The sequence below is a fragment of the Microtus oregoni genome, unplaced genomic scaffold (assembly GCF_018167655.1).
Source record: "Microtus oregoni isolate MIOR12 unplaced genomic scaffold, Mior012 000013F_ref0000133, whole genome shotgun sequence".
NCBI classification, from domain to species: Eukaryota; Metazoa; Chordata; class Mammalia; order Rodentia; family Cricetidae; genus Microtus; species Microtus oregoni.
The window spans coordinates 11,417,221-11,434,258 of record NW_024543072.1 but is presented as its reverse complement, the minus strand read 5'-3'; the positions used below and the strand labels follow the sequence as shown (position 1 = coordinate 11,434,258).

The following is a 17,038-nucleotide window of genomic DNA, read 5'->3' as shown; positions in this document are numbered from 1 at the left end:
GAACAGCAAGCCCGGGATTAAAGGAAGTAGTGGTCGACTAACTCAGCTGCTGTTTAACACAGATGGGCAGATGAGTGCCTTCTTGGGGTGACTCAGAGGAGGGTTTCCTGGACGAGGACTGGGATCTTGATACCTTGCTTCCTTTCTGTGCATCCTGGCAATGCGAGTGACACGGGCAACGTGGCATAGACTTGTTAATCCAAGTCAGTGTAGAGGATGAAAGAGCCGTCACCTGCTGCCCCCGAGTCTGATAGACGTCTAGCTGCTGAATGGGCTGGGGCAAGGCCCAACCCTTCTAACCTCACTCCTGGCCCTCCCCCTCATGAGCTCTGGAAGAAGACAGGCTACTCAGGATGAAAGCGTGAAAAACCCAATCAGCCCTTGCCTCCTTCATCCCCAGGGAAAAGATGGCGCCCCCTAGAAACATCCGTAAGCCATTTCTCCAGATATTTCCCTTATCCCTGCCATTTTCACAATTTTCTTTTTACAAGTCTTGTTACAGGTTTAATGGTAATATACTAAATGAAATATAAATCCGCTAAGATAGCCCCTTCCTCCTTTAAGGAAGTTATTCTGTGATGTGATATGATTTAAGACACTTCTTAGGTGAGACTGTTTAGAGATCATTTGTATGAGGGATGCGAAGGAAAAGGAGGAGGTTTTAAATTTAGCTTTCCCTCTTTCATCCATGTTGTGTGTCCCAGCGCTGGGGGCAGGGAACCTCTCGGGTCTGGTCCCCTTGCTATTCTAAGATCCTGAGATTAAGAGACTATTTTCAGCACTAGCCAGCAAGGCAGAGCTGAGGTCCCTAAGCCAGGTGGCAGCAGCTTAGTCCCTTTGGAACCAGTAGGTGGTACATAAGTGCCCCCCTGTGGAGACTTGAGGGAGAGCTTCCTGGCCCAGAACTAGAATTTTTTTAATTAATTTATTTATTTATTAAAGATTTCTGTCTCTTCCCCGCCACCGCCTCCCATTTCCCTCCCCCTCCCCCAATCAAGTCCCCCTTCCTCCTCAGCCCAAAGAGCAATCAGGGTTCCCTGCCCTGTGGGAAGTCCAAGGCATCCCCACCTCCATCCAGGTCTAGTAAGTTGAGCATCCAAACTGCCTAGACTCCTACAAAGAATTTAGCATGCCTAACTTCCTTTCATTTCACGTGGTAATGGAGGTGACCCTGGGCACAGTAAGGTAAAAGAAAGATCAGGGGCCTCTCTTCTGCTGTGTTGGCCTAGTCTCAAGATAGGGGTTCTGTGGGGATCTCCATATGCTCTTCTCCCCTTCCTTGTTGAATGGAGCGTGATCCCTGATGCATTGACAGAGAACAGCATGTCTTGCCCCAGAACCAGTTTGGAGCCTAGGACTCTTACAATCCTCTAACCTTGCAGGTGACGGGAACACCCGGACTATTAGAACCAGCTGGACTCTCAGGGGCACGCCAGCACCCTAGACCAAGGTCATGGGGGTTGCCCCATCCCGTTCCGCTTATAGTATTAAGCTCCTTCTCCATCTGGTCTGTAGGAAAGGACAGGTAAGTCTGATCCTTGAGAGGAATGCCCCTAGAGAACAAGGCCTTTCAGTAAGATCAACCCCTTACAGCTCATATATGAGGCAAAAGCCTGGACAGGAACCAAGCTGGGTGCTCAGTTCAAGAGAAAGAATGACAGATAGTACCAATAATAGAGTAATGTCAGATATTAGCTCACCAGACTCTGGTGTCTGTGTGACCGAGGGGCCTGGGCAAGAGAGGGTGTCTGCCAAGAGGTCTGAGTGTCTGAAAGCAATGTATGGGAGAGTCCAAGATGCTAAGTTGGAGACAGGAGTTGCCTCGGCTTGATGGACCTGAGAGTGTGCTGGTAATAAGTGCAGATGTGAGTTTCTGGGACGTGTGTGTGTGTGTGTGTGTGTGTGTGTGTGTGTGTGTGTGTTGTTCCTTTTCTCTTTCACTCTATCCTTGTCTCCAGGTAGGTACCATGAGACGCTCACATAAGGAAGACTGACTCGCTTTGCTATGCAGAGAACCTTTGTGTCTTTTAACTTCAAGTTCCCTTTCCAGGTCTGGGTCCAGGGGATACTGGAATGTGATGGAAACATTGGAATCTTCAGGCAGAAAGATGCGGGTTGAGGTCCCACCTATCCCCTCACCGGTGGTGCCAGCCTGCTCTATTCTTTGAGAGGAAACAGCCTGGCTGATGGAGGCAGAGGGGGACCTCTGGAAGGAGCCTGGATTGTATTCAGTCTCAGAAGAGTAGCCTGAGGGATCTGGCTGGAGAGTGGGTGGAAAAAAATCAGTGACGTCATCCCTGGGAGCTGCCTCCTGAGGATGCTGCTACTGTTGGTCTGCCCCTGCCCCCTGGGCATCTGGAGGGATGCTGACGCCTCAACTCTCTGGTCACTTGTTCCAGATTTAATCTTCACCCAAGGTTCCTCTAACCAACCAAGGTAGAACCAGCTCACTACCAGGGAGGTGGGCTCCCAAGGCAGCCACCGTTGAAACAGAAAAGTGATGGCATCTGACTTTGGCTAGGCTTCTGATTAACTGTAATTTCTCACAGATGTAGCATTTACCTCCCCTACTGAACACATGAGGGAACTGAGACCCGTAGAGTGAAGTAAGTCTCTTGGAATCACACAAGCAGGGGGAGACTGGACTGGTCTTTGCACTGAGGCAGGCTGACTCTAGTCTAGGACCATTGCCTTTGAGGGACTCTTCTCTAGGCAATGCAGTTGGGACTGAATCTCCCCAGAATGCAAACACTGGGTGGCCCAAAGGAGAGCAAGCCCACTGTGTGGCCTCAGGCAGGTTTCTGAGCTTCCTCAATCTCAGTGGCCTCCCATTTGAAGGGTGGCAGTAATGGTTGCTCATGTGAAACCTAAGAACCTTGATTATCCTCCCTAACATCTGCTGCCCCCAAAGTGCTTTGGCCTAAAATCTCCATCCGTAAATGCCTACTGTGCCAGACAAGGGGAGAAAAGAACGCACAGAGCAACACTGGTGCTGTGATTCCAGACACACTCTCGTCTTTCTAGATGACTGCTATATCTGGGCATCATGCTATACGCTTGGTATGAGGATCTAGAACAAGAACAAAGCGTTAAAAAGGAAGATAGAAACAGAGCTAACAGGTCTCTCAGCAAGAATTTAGGTTATAACCTAAATTAGAGGAAGAAGTGAGAGAGGGAAGAGAGGATGGGAAAGAGGAGGAAGGAGGGAGGAGATCCCTAAAATTTAAATGCCTAAGCACCACGGAGCACTCACACATTTACCTTATAAGGGAAGACAGAGAAGACAGAGGCCGTGTCATGAGATTACTGGCAAATCCCCCAGCTATGGTCCTGCTCTAATGTAGCCAGACAGGACCTGCAGTGTTGCCTTGCCGTGGATTGGAGAGAGTCTAGACAGCGTCAGTTCAAGCGTGTCCCTTGAAGTTTGGTTGCTGTACTCGTAAATCTTTGCTGTTTGGTTGGGAGGCCAGGGTTCTGTTATCTTCGGAAAGCTCTGCCACTTTATCAGGGCCTGGCCAGTTATAGCTTAACCTTCCCAGATGCCAGGGCTAAGCAATACAGGTGTGTGGTCCGGTTTTTTTTTTAATTATATTATCTTTAAATTAGTTTATAAAGTAGTAGGAACAAGTTGTATGAATTCCAGGGCACCAGCCAGAGACTGCTCCCAACACCACCTCTGGGCCCTAGCGCTCTTGGCTTTAGGTAGGGTGTTTCGGGGCTGCATCTGGGGCAGTATAGACTTGCACCCTGTTATCCTGCCATTCAAATGTGATGACTGCACACCCAAGACCACAGGGCAGATGAGAACAAAGGTGACAGTGTTTGGTGGGTCAAGACATGACCACAGGGTCGTGGGGGAGGGATGGGATGTCTAAGGAAGGGTTCTAATTTCACAAGCCACGAGCTGCAGGTGGCCGCTGAGTACCAGAAACACATAGATGTGCAACAGCCCCAAACTACACACCACAGTTGAAAGATCACACAGAAGCTGTCTACTCGCCACCATTGTTATTCTCCAATAGTCTCAAGAAGGTATTGTGGATACAGGAAGACAGGTAAATGACACAGATGGGCTCAGACTTAGGGTGGTTTGATTTGGGATCTTACTCTACCATAGGCTTGTTTGGGTATTAAAAGCATCTTGACTCAGTGATATTATCTATTAAGGAGGAACTCACAGAGGATACTGCCGTACCAAGTTAAAGAATAGCTGAAACGTTGGAAAGTACTACCAACGTCAAGCACTTCTTTCCTTGGCTTCTTGAAAAGATGGCTACTACAGAAGGCTACTCTCATGTGCGCTTTACACATGAGTGTAATCTGTGGCTTGTGATAGGCTCATGCTAGAGCCCCAGTAGTGGCCCAGAGGACCTGCCATTGCAACTCTGGCCATGGAGACCCTTCTTGGGGACCCTCAGTTTCTACTTCACACTCCCAGGGCCCGCTGGAGGGTCTCCTTGGCTCTCGTAAGGGCCACTTCTGAAGGAACAATCACATCAGGTGTCACACCCACCCCTTCCCACGAGCTGCCGTCTGCAGCTCCCACAGAGCGAGCTGTGGGGATGGTGATGTAGAGGTGGGTGTCATCCACGTGGTAGGTCTGTGGTGGCTGGCAGCCTCCACTGGTCACTTCACCAATGACCAATGCCCGGCCCAGCCTCTTCATGACGTAAGTGAATTCCTCAGCAGCACCGGCTGTCACACCACTCGTGAGGATGGCCACATTTTTCTTGGAGCCGTAGCGTTCACCTGGAGGACAGAGGCCCTTTAGCATGGGAGCAAATCATCATCCTACCTTTTCTGCACTGCCCAGATGAGAAGAAGAGGAACACAGGGTTAGTCTTGCCCTTTTGTGTCAAAATGTGGGCCACTGGCCTCAGGCTGCCTCTGTGATTCAGGCAAGGAAGGTTTGCCTTTTTCTGAGTTTTTGGCATGCAGCTGTGTCCTGAGTAATGGTACCCCCAACTCTAACCTGAGAGTCTCTTTGCTTTGGGCCCCCAGAAGAGCAACATTTATTACTTTATTGCTTGGCGGTTGTTTGAAACTTTTGAGTAGCTATGTTAACAAGTATAAAAGTAAACAAACAAAATTAACTTTAATCATGATTTGATTAGACAATATGTCAAAGATACATTTATTTAAAATGAAATCATTGCACCGAAGCACAGAGGTTCAGCTCTCTGCTTCTCCCTTCCCACTTCTCCTGTTAGGGCTTCCCCTATCCTTTCTCTCATTTCTGAAACAGGTTTTCTAAATCTGGTATGGATGTTACATTGAAAATTCATCTCAATAAGGACCACTCACATTTAGGGTCTTAGTGGCAGAAGGTGGCTGAAGGGTCCTGTATCGGATCCTCCCCTCCCAATATTCTAGAATCTTTAAATCTGAGGTTATCCTAACCTTCTGGTTTTGAATATCTGTTTAAATTTAGAATTCACCTGATTCTGACTGTTTTTCTCCTTCAGAGTTTTCAATATTATTGGATAAATCCTGGAAGCTATGGTGACAAAACGCTTACGCAATGAGAAAGTGTAGAAATGAAACTGGCCAGGTACATCTCTGGTCAGAGGTACCCTATTGGCATCCCTTATGGCCTCTTGGGGGATGGGAATACAGGGTCCACATAGGGCCCTTGATTCTGCATGCTGGGCAGAGGGAGGGAGGACATTCACCAAGAAACATGACTTTAAGAGTCAGGGGTCTATGAAATCCAGGGGTGCTTCTGCTGCGTTGGATGTTCTTGGGCCCAGACAAGTAAAGGAATGCCTGTTAGAATCTGGACGTTTCTCCAGGTAGTTGCAATGAGCTGCTACCGAGCGTTCAAACAAGATGAGCTCTGAAAACACCCATTTGATTAGCAAGGTGTGTGTGTGGTGTCCTGGTTCTGCATTTGTTCTACAGGCTGCTAGTACTACTGTCAAGACTGGGGGACATGCAGGTGTCAAGCAAAGTAACTTTCGAGTCTTGGCTCTTTCACTTGTCAGCTGAAGGATCCTAGACAAGACGTTCAAGCCGTCTAATGCCCACTTTTCTTCTCTAGACCTATGCTCTCAGATCCTGAAGGATGTCCCGGTATTATGCCCAATGGACCAGAACAGGGACCTTATGATTTGTTGTTGTTATTTTTATATACTCTCAAGTTATCTTTCTCTGTTTTTTTCCAAGAAGGTTTTAGAATGAGAACACAGGGAGAGAAAGACTCATTTACCTGTGAGCTGAGTGTGGGTCCAGAGTTCACTGACAGAGTCGTTGGGTCTGCTGTAGATCTTGTCCAGCAGAGTGGGGGGTGACTCATCAAAGAAGTAGGAACACAGGGCTGAGATGGAGGAGGTGGGGCCGCCAATGTTGAACCTGAGAGAAGCAGAGACAAAGAGGAGTTGGGCTCACAGAGAGGTGCTCAGAGTCCCCTAGAGTTTGGGTCTTTTTTCTGAGCAGAAGGGTTCTAATTTCAGGACATCTCTGCCCTTTGTCCCTTGTTAATGTAGCTACTCAATGGCAGCCTTCACAGTTCCATGGGTGGCAGGACCCAGGGGATTCCACAGAGCACGAGCCTCTTGAGACTAAAAGAGTCTGTGATCAATTACTTTCAGGAAATACTGGCCGGGTATGGCAGCTCACACTCTTAATCCCAGCACTTGAGAGGCAGAGGATGGTGAATCTCCGCAAGTTCAAGGCCATCATGGTCTTCCAAGTCATGTGAGACTACACAGTGAGACTCTATCTCAAAACAACAATAGCAATAATAACAAAAGAAAGAATCAAAAAGAATGAAAAGAAAATACTGAATTTGGAGCCTGCTCATATATATTCGTGTATTAGAGGCTCTGACGAGTCCTGTAATTAGGAATTTGTTGCAATTGTTTTTCCACAGATCAGCCATGGACTGCTCCTCTGCATCCATACTGTGTATGAATAGAACACAGAATCCATCAAGAGTAGCAACCCAAGTGACCTTTGATGTAGTAGTAAACTCAAGATTGTGGAAGTACAGAGGGGTGAGATGCATTCAACCTTGCATGACTCTTGCCTCTCTGGGGATGACAATGCATCAGGAGGCTTTTCCAGGGGACAGCCAGGAGCCATCAGGGCCCTTGACCTCAGCATCTGATCCCCAACCTCAGGTCAGAATAGTCTAGGCCAAGGGTGTCTGCAGCTGGGCTTCCTCTTAAAAAATGAGGAAGATATTTAATTAAAAAAAAAAAGATGCTTGTCCTGGTGGTGGCTCTGGTATTCGTTGAGGTGCCTAAGGAATAAAGTGACCAGCTAAGTTTTTGGGTGTATAGAAAACCTGGCTACAGAAAATGATCTCCCAGGGAGGAGGCCAGTCTCGCCGTGATTCAGCGCCATCTAGTGACTGTTTATAGGCATGCAAGAGGTGCAATTATACTAGGCGTGGGTGCTTAGGTGGGCAGCTGCTTGAGTCTTTCTCCAGCAGCAGGGATGTGGAAAAGGTTCCCATGGGAGACAAGCAGCATGATCTTTCTCATACTGGTGGGTGGTGCCCGGGACATACCCACCAATAGGCCTAGGAGGCCTGAGCCTGGCCACTGCCCGAGCACTCTTCTGCTTGGAGGAGTGGGTTTGGTGATGATGGGGGTCTGTCGGAGGAACTCACCCCATAAAAAACTATTTTTGTTTCTTTCTCTTTTTTTTTCAGAGGCAAAGGGAGGTGAATGGGTCAAGATGTCCAACAACCATTTTGTCATGCAAAGCTTTCTTGTTACAACAGCATTTGTTCATTCTCAAGTTGTCTTAGGGACCCTGGCTTTGTGGTGCCCAGGAGAAAGGCTGTCTTGGGAATGATGCTGCAGATGTACAACCACAGTGGAGGGTTGACAATCAGGATTATAGATTATACAACTTCTCCACCCCCCAGAGCTACTGACACAGGGCTCACATGGGGCCACGGATCAGCAGTTTTTTATCTTTCTTATCCCTGCCCCTCTCATTTGATATCTTGTGCCTGGCAACAGATGTGGAATAACTCTTCATCTGAAATACACATTGAGATCACTGGGGAGCTTAAAAAATTACCAGTGTTGAGGTCCTTTCAGCTAATAAGATCTGAACCTCTGGGCTAGCTGGCCAGATTCCTGGCAGGCTGGTGGCCTGGTTCCTTTCAGCTCCTTGATTGTGTCATGGGGTCCCCCACGCCCTCTGCTTTGGCCTGGAGCTCTGCCTGTCTTCAGCCAGTGCCATGGCTCAGCCTAAAATCTCTGCCTCGTGCACTGACCTCATGTCGATGATCAGGGCATCTGTGTGCACAATCTTTTTCCAGACGTGTTCCACCAGCAGCTCAGAGACCTGGGTAAGCAGCTCACAGTCCCCAAACATATCGAACCTCAGGTAGCCAATGTTGTCCTCCAGCACGTTTGTGTGGAAAGAAAACTTGATCAGATCTTCAAAGGCTTCCGGGGAAGGGATCTGAAAGAGTGGAAGGCTCGCTTAGATCAGGAGAACAGTAAAAGGCAGAGCCCAGGAGAGCGGTGCCACGGGCTACTGAGGAAATGGGAAAGAGTTAGTGGTGTCTGGGAGGGTAGCATTGGGCGATGGGCCTGGGATAGGAGCCAAGTGTGACATCCTGCAGCGAATGCTCAGTCTATCAGTCCCTCAGCTGGTGTCTGGAGAGGTATGGTGCTTCCAGCTTCACCAGTCACCCCTAATGTCCCTGGGACCATCTCCTCTGCTGAGACATGAGGGGAAGAAATTAGCAATCTTTCTCAGCGGCCTGGCCCCAGGACAGGCACTTTGTAACCCTCATCACATTTGACAATCACCCTATATAGTGACACGGTTATTCTCATCTTTCCAGGACAATTCTGAGACACAGACAAGATGACTAACTTGTCTGAGACCCTCACAGACAGGAACAGGTGAAAAAAGAATCCACTCCAAATTCAATCCACTTTTTCACTCTAGGACCCTGGCTTTGCTGGAAAAACAAAACAAAACAAAACAAATAAACAGGCCAAAAAAGAAAAAAAACCAACATATTTGGAAATTGGGATCCTGGAAACCCAGTACAGCCCTCCCCCACCCCAGTATGGCTCTACTTGTTCTCCGCCAAATACTGTTGTAAGTGGTAGGACTCAATGACCTAGACAGAGGGCAAAGAGGTCTGTGTGGTTGCGACAGTGGCCCGGAGCCCTTCCTTTCCCAAAGCTCTTGTCTGTTTTCAGGCGATTGCCCTGCTGCCAAACTCCCTGTGGAAACTTGAGTCTTATATCCTTGTGATCTATGCCTCTAGATGTTTCCATGTGGCAGAAGTCTATGTAGCCCTCGCATGCAAGTCCTGACCTCCCACTGCTGGAGGACAGATGCTGAGAGATCCCTTTCACCTGCAGAGGGCTGGTTCTAGGAGGCGTTCCCCACACTTGCCAGGTCCCAGCAGTATCTGCCATGCTCTTACTTCCTCCTTGTCCTCTTCCTTTCCAGTGAGTACCTCCCAGCTAAGCTGTCTATTCCCTAGCCCTCCCCTCAGGCCAAAGCAAAGCCTTGCCTGTTCACTGACCTCACCGCAAAGCCACTGATGAGAGAGTGGGTGGAGAGGTGGTGGGAGAGCTCTTTGATGGAAGGATTAGGTAGATTGGGGGGGGGGCTCTGTGAAACCCATGTAGTTTGGCCTTACCCGGGTCATTTCCCTTTTCACACCCTCCCAACTGCCACAATCTATTGCACCCATTGGTGCTCCCAGGTACTCTGGTGCTGACTTTCAAGTTTTCTGACTGCAGTCACCTTGCTCCAAACTCCCCATGAATCCAGTCCTTGGAACAGACAAATATTCACACACCTTGCCTCAGGACGTGTACTGTGCATTGTCTGGAGGGAGGATGACAAGCGGGCTCCACACACAGGCCTTTGGGATGTGCCTTAGCACCCAGCCACTCCAGAACCCAGGTCGCGTCTCTCCTCTAAGGACACAGTGTGTCCAGGTAATGTAAACTTCATACTTTCAGGAAGGGAAAATCCCCTGTTGGAGCCTCAGACAACTTGCTGACTCCCTTTCCCAACACTGATACACTCATGAGAACTCTTGTCTTTTACCTGGCTAACGTCGAAAGTCCTTCCACCCCAGCTTTTCACATTAGATGTGTTATATTCTGTAGGTTGTTCATGGACCGGGAGAGGAGAACAGACAGCACAGTGAAGGGAAGAAAGGACATGGCTAGTAAACACACAATCACAGAAGCCTGGAGCTACAGTCTTGAGTTGCGCATATAGGCACACACATGCTGACAATGGGGACAACTCACTCCCAGGACTGGACCAGGCTAAGTCTTTCTTGTATCTTACCTGCATGGGCACAATTCCAGGAATGCGATCTTTGGCATCTTCTGGGATGTGTGCTGTCTTCAGGTGTGGGTCCCCAGAGAGCATTTGTAGGTCTGCTCCCAGCATCTCAGCTAAGGCCCCTTCTGAAGTCACCCTTGCATACCGGCTCTGCAGACGACTCAGCTTGGCAGCCATCTTGGCCCCCAGCTCAGGGGAGGCATAGTTATCTGCCACTAGCTTCCCAGCTGTCTGCAGTACTGTGGGCACCTTGGTGCGCAGGGCTACTATATCCTGGGCTGTGGAAAGGGCCTCACTCATGGGCACAGTGATGTCGGGTTCCACACCAGCCAAGTCCCAGGCCTCGCCAGTGGTAGCACTCAGGGCCATCTGGGTAGGCATGGAGGCATATAAGGTGCTGTTGCCCACCTGGTAGATGCCCACAGAGAGTGCCCCTCCGGCTGTGGGCTCTCCGATGACTGTGGCCCGCTGTAGGTCCTGCATGGTATGAGCAAAGGCCTCGGCTGCAGAGCCACTGGTGTGGCTCATGAGGATGTAGAGGTCCTTGTGGGGACCATAGCGTTTCCCGGCAACCAGTGGCAGGGTCCATATCTCTGTGACCCTAGATGTCGCCCTATCAAAAACAGAATAGAGGTGCCGGCGGGGTTCCGCCTCGAAAAAATAGGAGCAGAGCAGGGGCACGGCGGAAGAGTAGCTGCCAGGATTGTAGCGCAGGTCAACAACCAGAGCCGCTGTGTCCACAAGCCTCTGCCACACCAATCGTACTAGCTGAGGCCCGATGGCCTTCACCGTCTCCAGTTCAGCCATGGCATCGAAACGCAAATACCCCAGCTGACCCGGTAGCACGTCGGTTTTGAACAGGGCCTCGATGAGATAGGAGAGTTCCTCTGGGGAGGGAACAGCAGGGGGTGGCAGAGGTACCTCCTCGGCCACCAACTCACCAGGGCTGTGGAACACCAGCAGGCGATGGTCCTCGGACACCTCCTGCAGGTCAGCTGTGAGCTGCGAGGCCAGTGACTCCAAGTCCACAGCCGTGCGGTAGGCTCCTTGGGCCAGCTTGGAGCGCAGGAGAGCTCTGGCCTGCCCCGCGACCTCTGGCCTGGCATAGTGAGCCTCCAGCAGGCGACTCGTGCCTTCTACCAAGGTACCCAGGCTGCGATGGAAGTCCAGAACCTCCTGAGCTCTCTCTAAGGCCTCTTCAGCCAACACAATGGCATCCGGCACCACACCACCACCCAGCCAGGCCTCGCCGTGGTTGTCGATAAAGGTGAGCACAGGTACCGTGAGTGCCAGGCCGCCCTCCGGAGAGTCCAGCAATGACACGGTACAGGTGTGCAGCAGGCTCCCTGCTGTGATTTCACCTACCAGGGTGGCCCAACCCAGGGACTGCATTAGGAAGGCGAACTCCTCAGCAGCGGTAGCCGTCCTGTGACTGGTAAGCAGATACACCCCACGCTGGTGGCCGTATCGTTGGCCTAGCAGCTCCCTGTGGCTGAAGTGTTCCTGGGTGACATTGGTGCGGCGGTCATAGGTGGTGAAGAGGCGCATGGGGCCAGCCTCAGGGCCCTGGAAATAGGATAGCAACAGAGGCACAGTAGAGGACGGCCCCCCAGGATTGTGGCGCAAATCCATGATGAGGTGCTCCGTGTCCTGCAGGGGCTCCCACACCTGGCGCAGCACATAAGGGCCCAGTACCCTCAGCGCAGAAGTGTCCGCAAATCTGTCAAAGCGCAGGTAGCCCACGTTGCCCGGCAGCACGGATACCTGAAACACAGAGTCCACTAGGGCCCTCAAAGCAGCTTCTTCCTTGGGCACCTCAGGAGCGGCTTCTGGAGGGTCATTAGGCCCAGTCTCGGGCCTAGAGGAGCTTTCTCTGGGTCCAGTGACTCTCACCAGGAGCCTGGGATCCTCGGATACAGCCTGCAAGCCAGCATTGAGCTTTGTCACTAGGTCTTCCTCCGACACCACAGCTGAGTAGTCCATGCTAGCCAGGCGGTGCAGCAGGCCCGGCACTCGGTCCACCAGTGTGTAATAGTCCTGCAGGGCTTCCTGAAGCCGGAGCACCACCCCTGGGAGGGCACGGCGCAGGGTGAGGATAGCCAAGGCCTTTTCTAGGGCTTGCTCTGCTGGTATCCCCACGCAGGGCAGCACTCCACTGCCTTCCCACGTCTGGCCACCTCCTCCCAAGGGTCCCAGGGACCTGGACACGGGCAGTGTGAGGAAGAAGTTGGAATGGCCTATTCTCAGCTTCTGGAGGTCCAGGGCACCACCCTCCGTCCGCTCGCCCACCACGATGCCCCTCCGCATCTGCTTGAGGATATACGCCATGTCCTCAGCCACACCCCCAGTGCGTCCACTGGTGAGGACTACCACATCTTTGTCAGCGCTGTATCTCTCCCCTAGGACCTTGGGCAGGGTCCAGATCTCCGTGGTGGTATTGGAGGGGCGATCATAGATGGTATCCACGTGTGTGACGGTGTTCCCAGGGTGCAAGTAGGAGATGAAATAAGGGATCCCAGAGATATGACCACCAGCACAGTCCCGGAGATCGAGCACCAAGGAGGAGGTGTTCATGAGCTGCCTCCACATATGGGTCACCAAGAACCCCCCCAGCTCACTCAGTACCTCCTGGCTGGGGAGGTCATCCACTCGTAGGTAACCCACGTTGCCCTCAAGGACCTCATGGTGGATGCTCTTCTGTAGCTGGGCCAGTAGTTCTTCTTGGGTGAGGTTGGTGAGTGTCGGTGCTGGCTGGGGAGCCTCGAGGGTGCTGGGCTCATAGGAGATGAAGAGGCGTGGGTCATTCAAGGAACTCTGCACTCCGGCTGTCAGCACATGGGCCAGCATCTGAGGGTCCGAGATGCCCAGAATCTCACGACTCTTCATAGCCTGCTCAATGGCTGCTTGCATTCCCATCAGGTTCTCGGGGAAGCAGTAGTTATCCAAGAGGACCTTGGCCAGGTCCAGCACCAGGCTTGACTGGAACAGGTGCTGCATGGGGTCTGCCAGAACACAGAGCAGCATGGGCAAGACCAGGACCCATTCTCTCATCATCGGGATCCCAGGAGCCCTGGCTCCTGAGTCAGAGCTCCCTTGACTGTGTACAAGACGGGGTCCTGCTCTCACAGCTGCCTTTCTCCCTTGTCCTTCTTAGCAGGCAGACAGAAGGTCTGGGGCTCAACGTGGGAGTTAGATGTGAGGCTTCCAGCTCTGGTAAGCCTTTAATCCTGTCTAATTCAAGTGCGTGCACCAGGGCACTAGGAAGAAGAGGCCAGTGTGGTTTGACCCGGAAGGAACACGGCATCTCATTTTGCTGAGCCATGTCTCCATAGAGTGACACAAATAATTGTGTTTATTTTGAGCTCCTGCCATGCGCTAGGTCCTGAGCTATGCTTTCCACACTCACAGTGTTTACTAAAGCCTTGCAAATGAGAGTTGTTAATCTATAAATAAATATCATTTTCCCACTACTGTGGGTGACCCATGGCTCTGGAATTAGGTAGATGTTGGAGGTCTGGCTCTGTGGCTGTCTCTTCCCTAGGTTAGGAAAGCATCTCATTTATTCATGAGACTATGTGAGTTATTGGGTAGATTAAATACAAAAGTTTTCACAAAGAATTGCAGTGTCTGGAAGTTACCAATGAGGGATCTATAACAAGTCTTATCTATATATTTTGTTGCCAGGGAGTTCAGTAGCTAATTGATCCCACCATTTTAGATGGGGACCGGTGAAAGGCAGTGAGAAGAGGCTAGGAAGGCCACCATTATCTCAGTGCCAAGGCTGAGTCTGGGACCATTGCTGGGCTCAGGAACTGAAGTGTCTCCTTATACCCTGCTTATATTTCTCGGTACAACAGGTCTCCTCACAAATTCACAACAAGATAAATGATGTGTCCGGATTTCCGAATCCAGTGTGACAGGTGAGAGGAACATGGCCTCGGTAGTTCCAGATCAGATCAGGTTAACTGTGAGATCTAGTGAGCATTGTTCTCTGTGTAAGTGAGGACTCCTGTTGGCGAAGGGTTCAGCTTCAGCCCAGTGCTTGCAATGAGAAGTGAGTGGTTCTTGGTGGCTCCAAGTCACACAGACACTACAGGTCATTCTCATTCCTCTGGGAATACACCTGGGAGCCAGTCCCAGATGCATTGCTATGCACCGCCTTTTCCTCATGAAAGGGCTATGGATTTTGCTTGTGACTTGTCCTGGATATCTAAGAACACCTGCCATGGAGCCCACACCTAGAACCCTTGCTTTGCCCAGCCAGCCTCTTAGTGGGCACTTTCTCTCATTTAGCAGATAACCCTAGGTCAGATTGTAGGGGAGGGTGGGGGTGTACAGACAGGGATAGCAGTTGGTGCTGCCACTTCCTATGCCCTCTTTCTGGCTTCTTGAATTGTGTCTAGAACACACTGGCCGGGCTCAGTGAACGGCAGATAGCCCCGTGGTGTCAGAGCAAGAGAAGGGGGTCTTTGGGATGAGGATGAGAGAGCTTACCATGCAAGCTGGAAATCCACCAGACAGTTTCTGGAAATCGTTATCTGAAGATGTTTACCAAGTAGTTTACAAAGGCCAAAGAGGTCAGTTCGCTAAAACGAACATATTTTTAGCTCATTAGGATTTGTTTAATACCCAAGGGACATATGGTCTCATCACTCCCCTGTTTGCAGCCAATGGAATCAAGGAAGATTTACTGTCAGAATCAGACCAGGGTGGGAAGACACAGACCTCTCAGCAGGGACTGAGCCTTTGGGAAGCCACAACTCTAAGCATGCTGTCAGAGTTCCTCTGAGGGTGCGTATCCGTCACTGCTGGAGCCCAAGCTAAGCTCTGGACAGGGAGAAGCAGAGACTATCAGGAACAATGCTGTTCTGGGGGAAGCATGTACTGCAAAGACGCCCTCCAAGGATAGGAGGCAGAGAGTTCTCGTGCATACAAATGAACAGCTGCCCAGTGTGGACTGGAAAACCACCTACAACTCTTTCCACTGCCTGGGGGACATGATACCTTGGCTGGGAGACACGAAATCTGGATTAGGTTATAAACAGAAGTATGTCTGTAGGAGAGCTATCTGTTAATACATTTGTCTGTTTACCACCCGACTGTCCATTATTTTAATGTCGCTGCCTTCTTGTCGGTCTTGCACCATGGCATCAAAATACCAGACACAGACAAGTTAAAAGAGGACAATCTTACATTGGTTCATGGTTACTGGCTCCATTGCCTTTAGGCTGGTGGCAGAACATGCTAGAAAAGGTTGCTCACCACAAGGTGGACAGGTATGAGGGAGAGAAGGGGGGTCAGGAAGAGGTAGAGAGAGGGAGGAGGAGAGGAAGAGGAAGGGAGGAGAGGAGAGGAGGGAGGGAGGGAAGGAGGGAGGGAAGGAGAGAGAGAGAGAGAGAGAGAGAGAGAGAGGGAGAGAGAGAGAGAGAGAGAGAGAGAGAGAGAGAGAGAGATATTACTTTAAAACAAAACAAAATTACTTACCTAAAACTTTCCTTTGGCGATCAGGAGCCACTTGGAAGTCCCCAAGTTGTGTCTGGTCAGTATTCGGTCACAGGAACAGAGAAATAAGGCAGATCCCCTTCCCAGGTACTTTTTTCAGGGCTGCCATGATGTTCTCAAATCTTGCTTCTTTCCCGGAAGCACATGAGCTCACAGTTTCTTGGTTTGACCTGACTTTAGCTTTTTTTTTTTTTTGATGACATCATAAAGAAACCAATTACCTACCATCTCGATTATATCATTTAAAATGGGCAAGTGGTCTGGGGAGATGGCTCAGTGGATAAAATTCTTGCCCCGGAAGCATAAGGACTGGCTCCTCAGCACCCACACAAATGTCAGCTGGGCATGGTGGCTCACATGTAATCCCAGCTCATAGGAGGCAGAGGCAGGGTCCCCAGAGCAGGCTAGCTAGCTAGGTTGGTCTAGTCCCTGAGCCTGGGTATAAGTGAGAGACCCTGCCTCAAGATAAGAGTGATGGACACCTGACACCAACCATTGGCTTCCACATGCATGAACAACCCTCCCCATAGGCATGCACACACATGAGAACATGAATACATGCACGTGCATACCACAAACACACAAAAGATGGGACGCTTATGAATGCTCCAAATCCCACATGGCATTTCTGATTATTATTTATTGTCTTTGCTTTATCAACACTTTGACCCAAAATGTGACATAGACTAGAGGAGCCCCCGACCCCCATCAAACCTGTACACCATTCAACCTATCAGCTATAGCAAAAGGGCTTCTACTGCTCCTGTCCAGACGTTTCTATGTTAGAAATTGTCAGGACTACAGGAAAATCAAGTCCAAAGGGATGCAGGTGAGAGGATGCTGCAGAGACTGACAGTGGGAACATTTTTCTGAGAGCAGGGATGTGTAGTAGTGGAACAAGTTCATTGTCTGGTGAACAGTAATCTTCTGAGCAGGATGAGACCAAGGAAAGCTAAGGCAAGCACATGGCTGTCTGGAGCGATCACTTACAAAGCACAGCCTGCTATCAAAAGAGAAAGGGGTTCTAAACTTGGTGCTGTCTGAACCAGTGCAAATCACCCGAGGTGTCTCCTTGCTATTTTTGTTAAAGGCAAAGCTGGGGCTGTGCAAGGCAGAGAATAGCACGTCTTCCAGCTGTTTCCCATGGGGGTGCCATGTGGATACAACTGGCTGGTCTTTAAGAGATGGGTGGTTTCACTGCCTATGACTCACAGATTGGAGAAATTCTGTGGTCTTCCTTGGTACA

General features: G+C 50.4%; 1 protein-coding gene across 1 annotated transcript; it reads right to left on the bottom strand.

The window, feature by feature from the left end:
- Positions 1 to 4,006: 4,006 nt before the first annotated feature.
- Positions 4,007 to 13,344, bottom strand: Rbp3 (retinol binding protein 3). Its single transcript, XM_041662926.1, has 4 exons — positions 10,294 to 13,344; positions 8,234 to 8,424; positions 6,209 to 6,351; positions 4,007 to 4,749 (listed from the first exon to the last, which is right to left on the bottom strand). The coding sequence occupies exons 1-4, from the start codon at positions 13,342 to 13,344 to the stop codon at positions 4,427 to 4,429; spliced, it is 3,708 nt and encodes a 1,235-aa protein (XP_041518860.1). The 3' UTR covers positions 4,007 to 4,426.
- Positions 13,345 to 17,038: the final 3,694 nt, after the last annotated feature.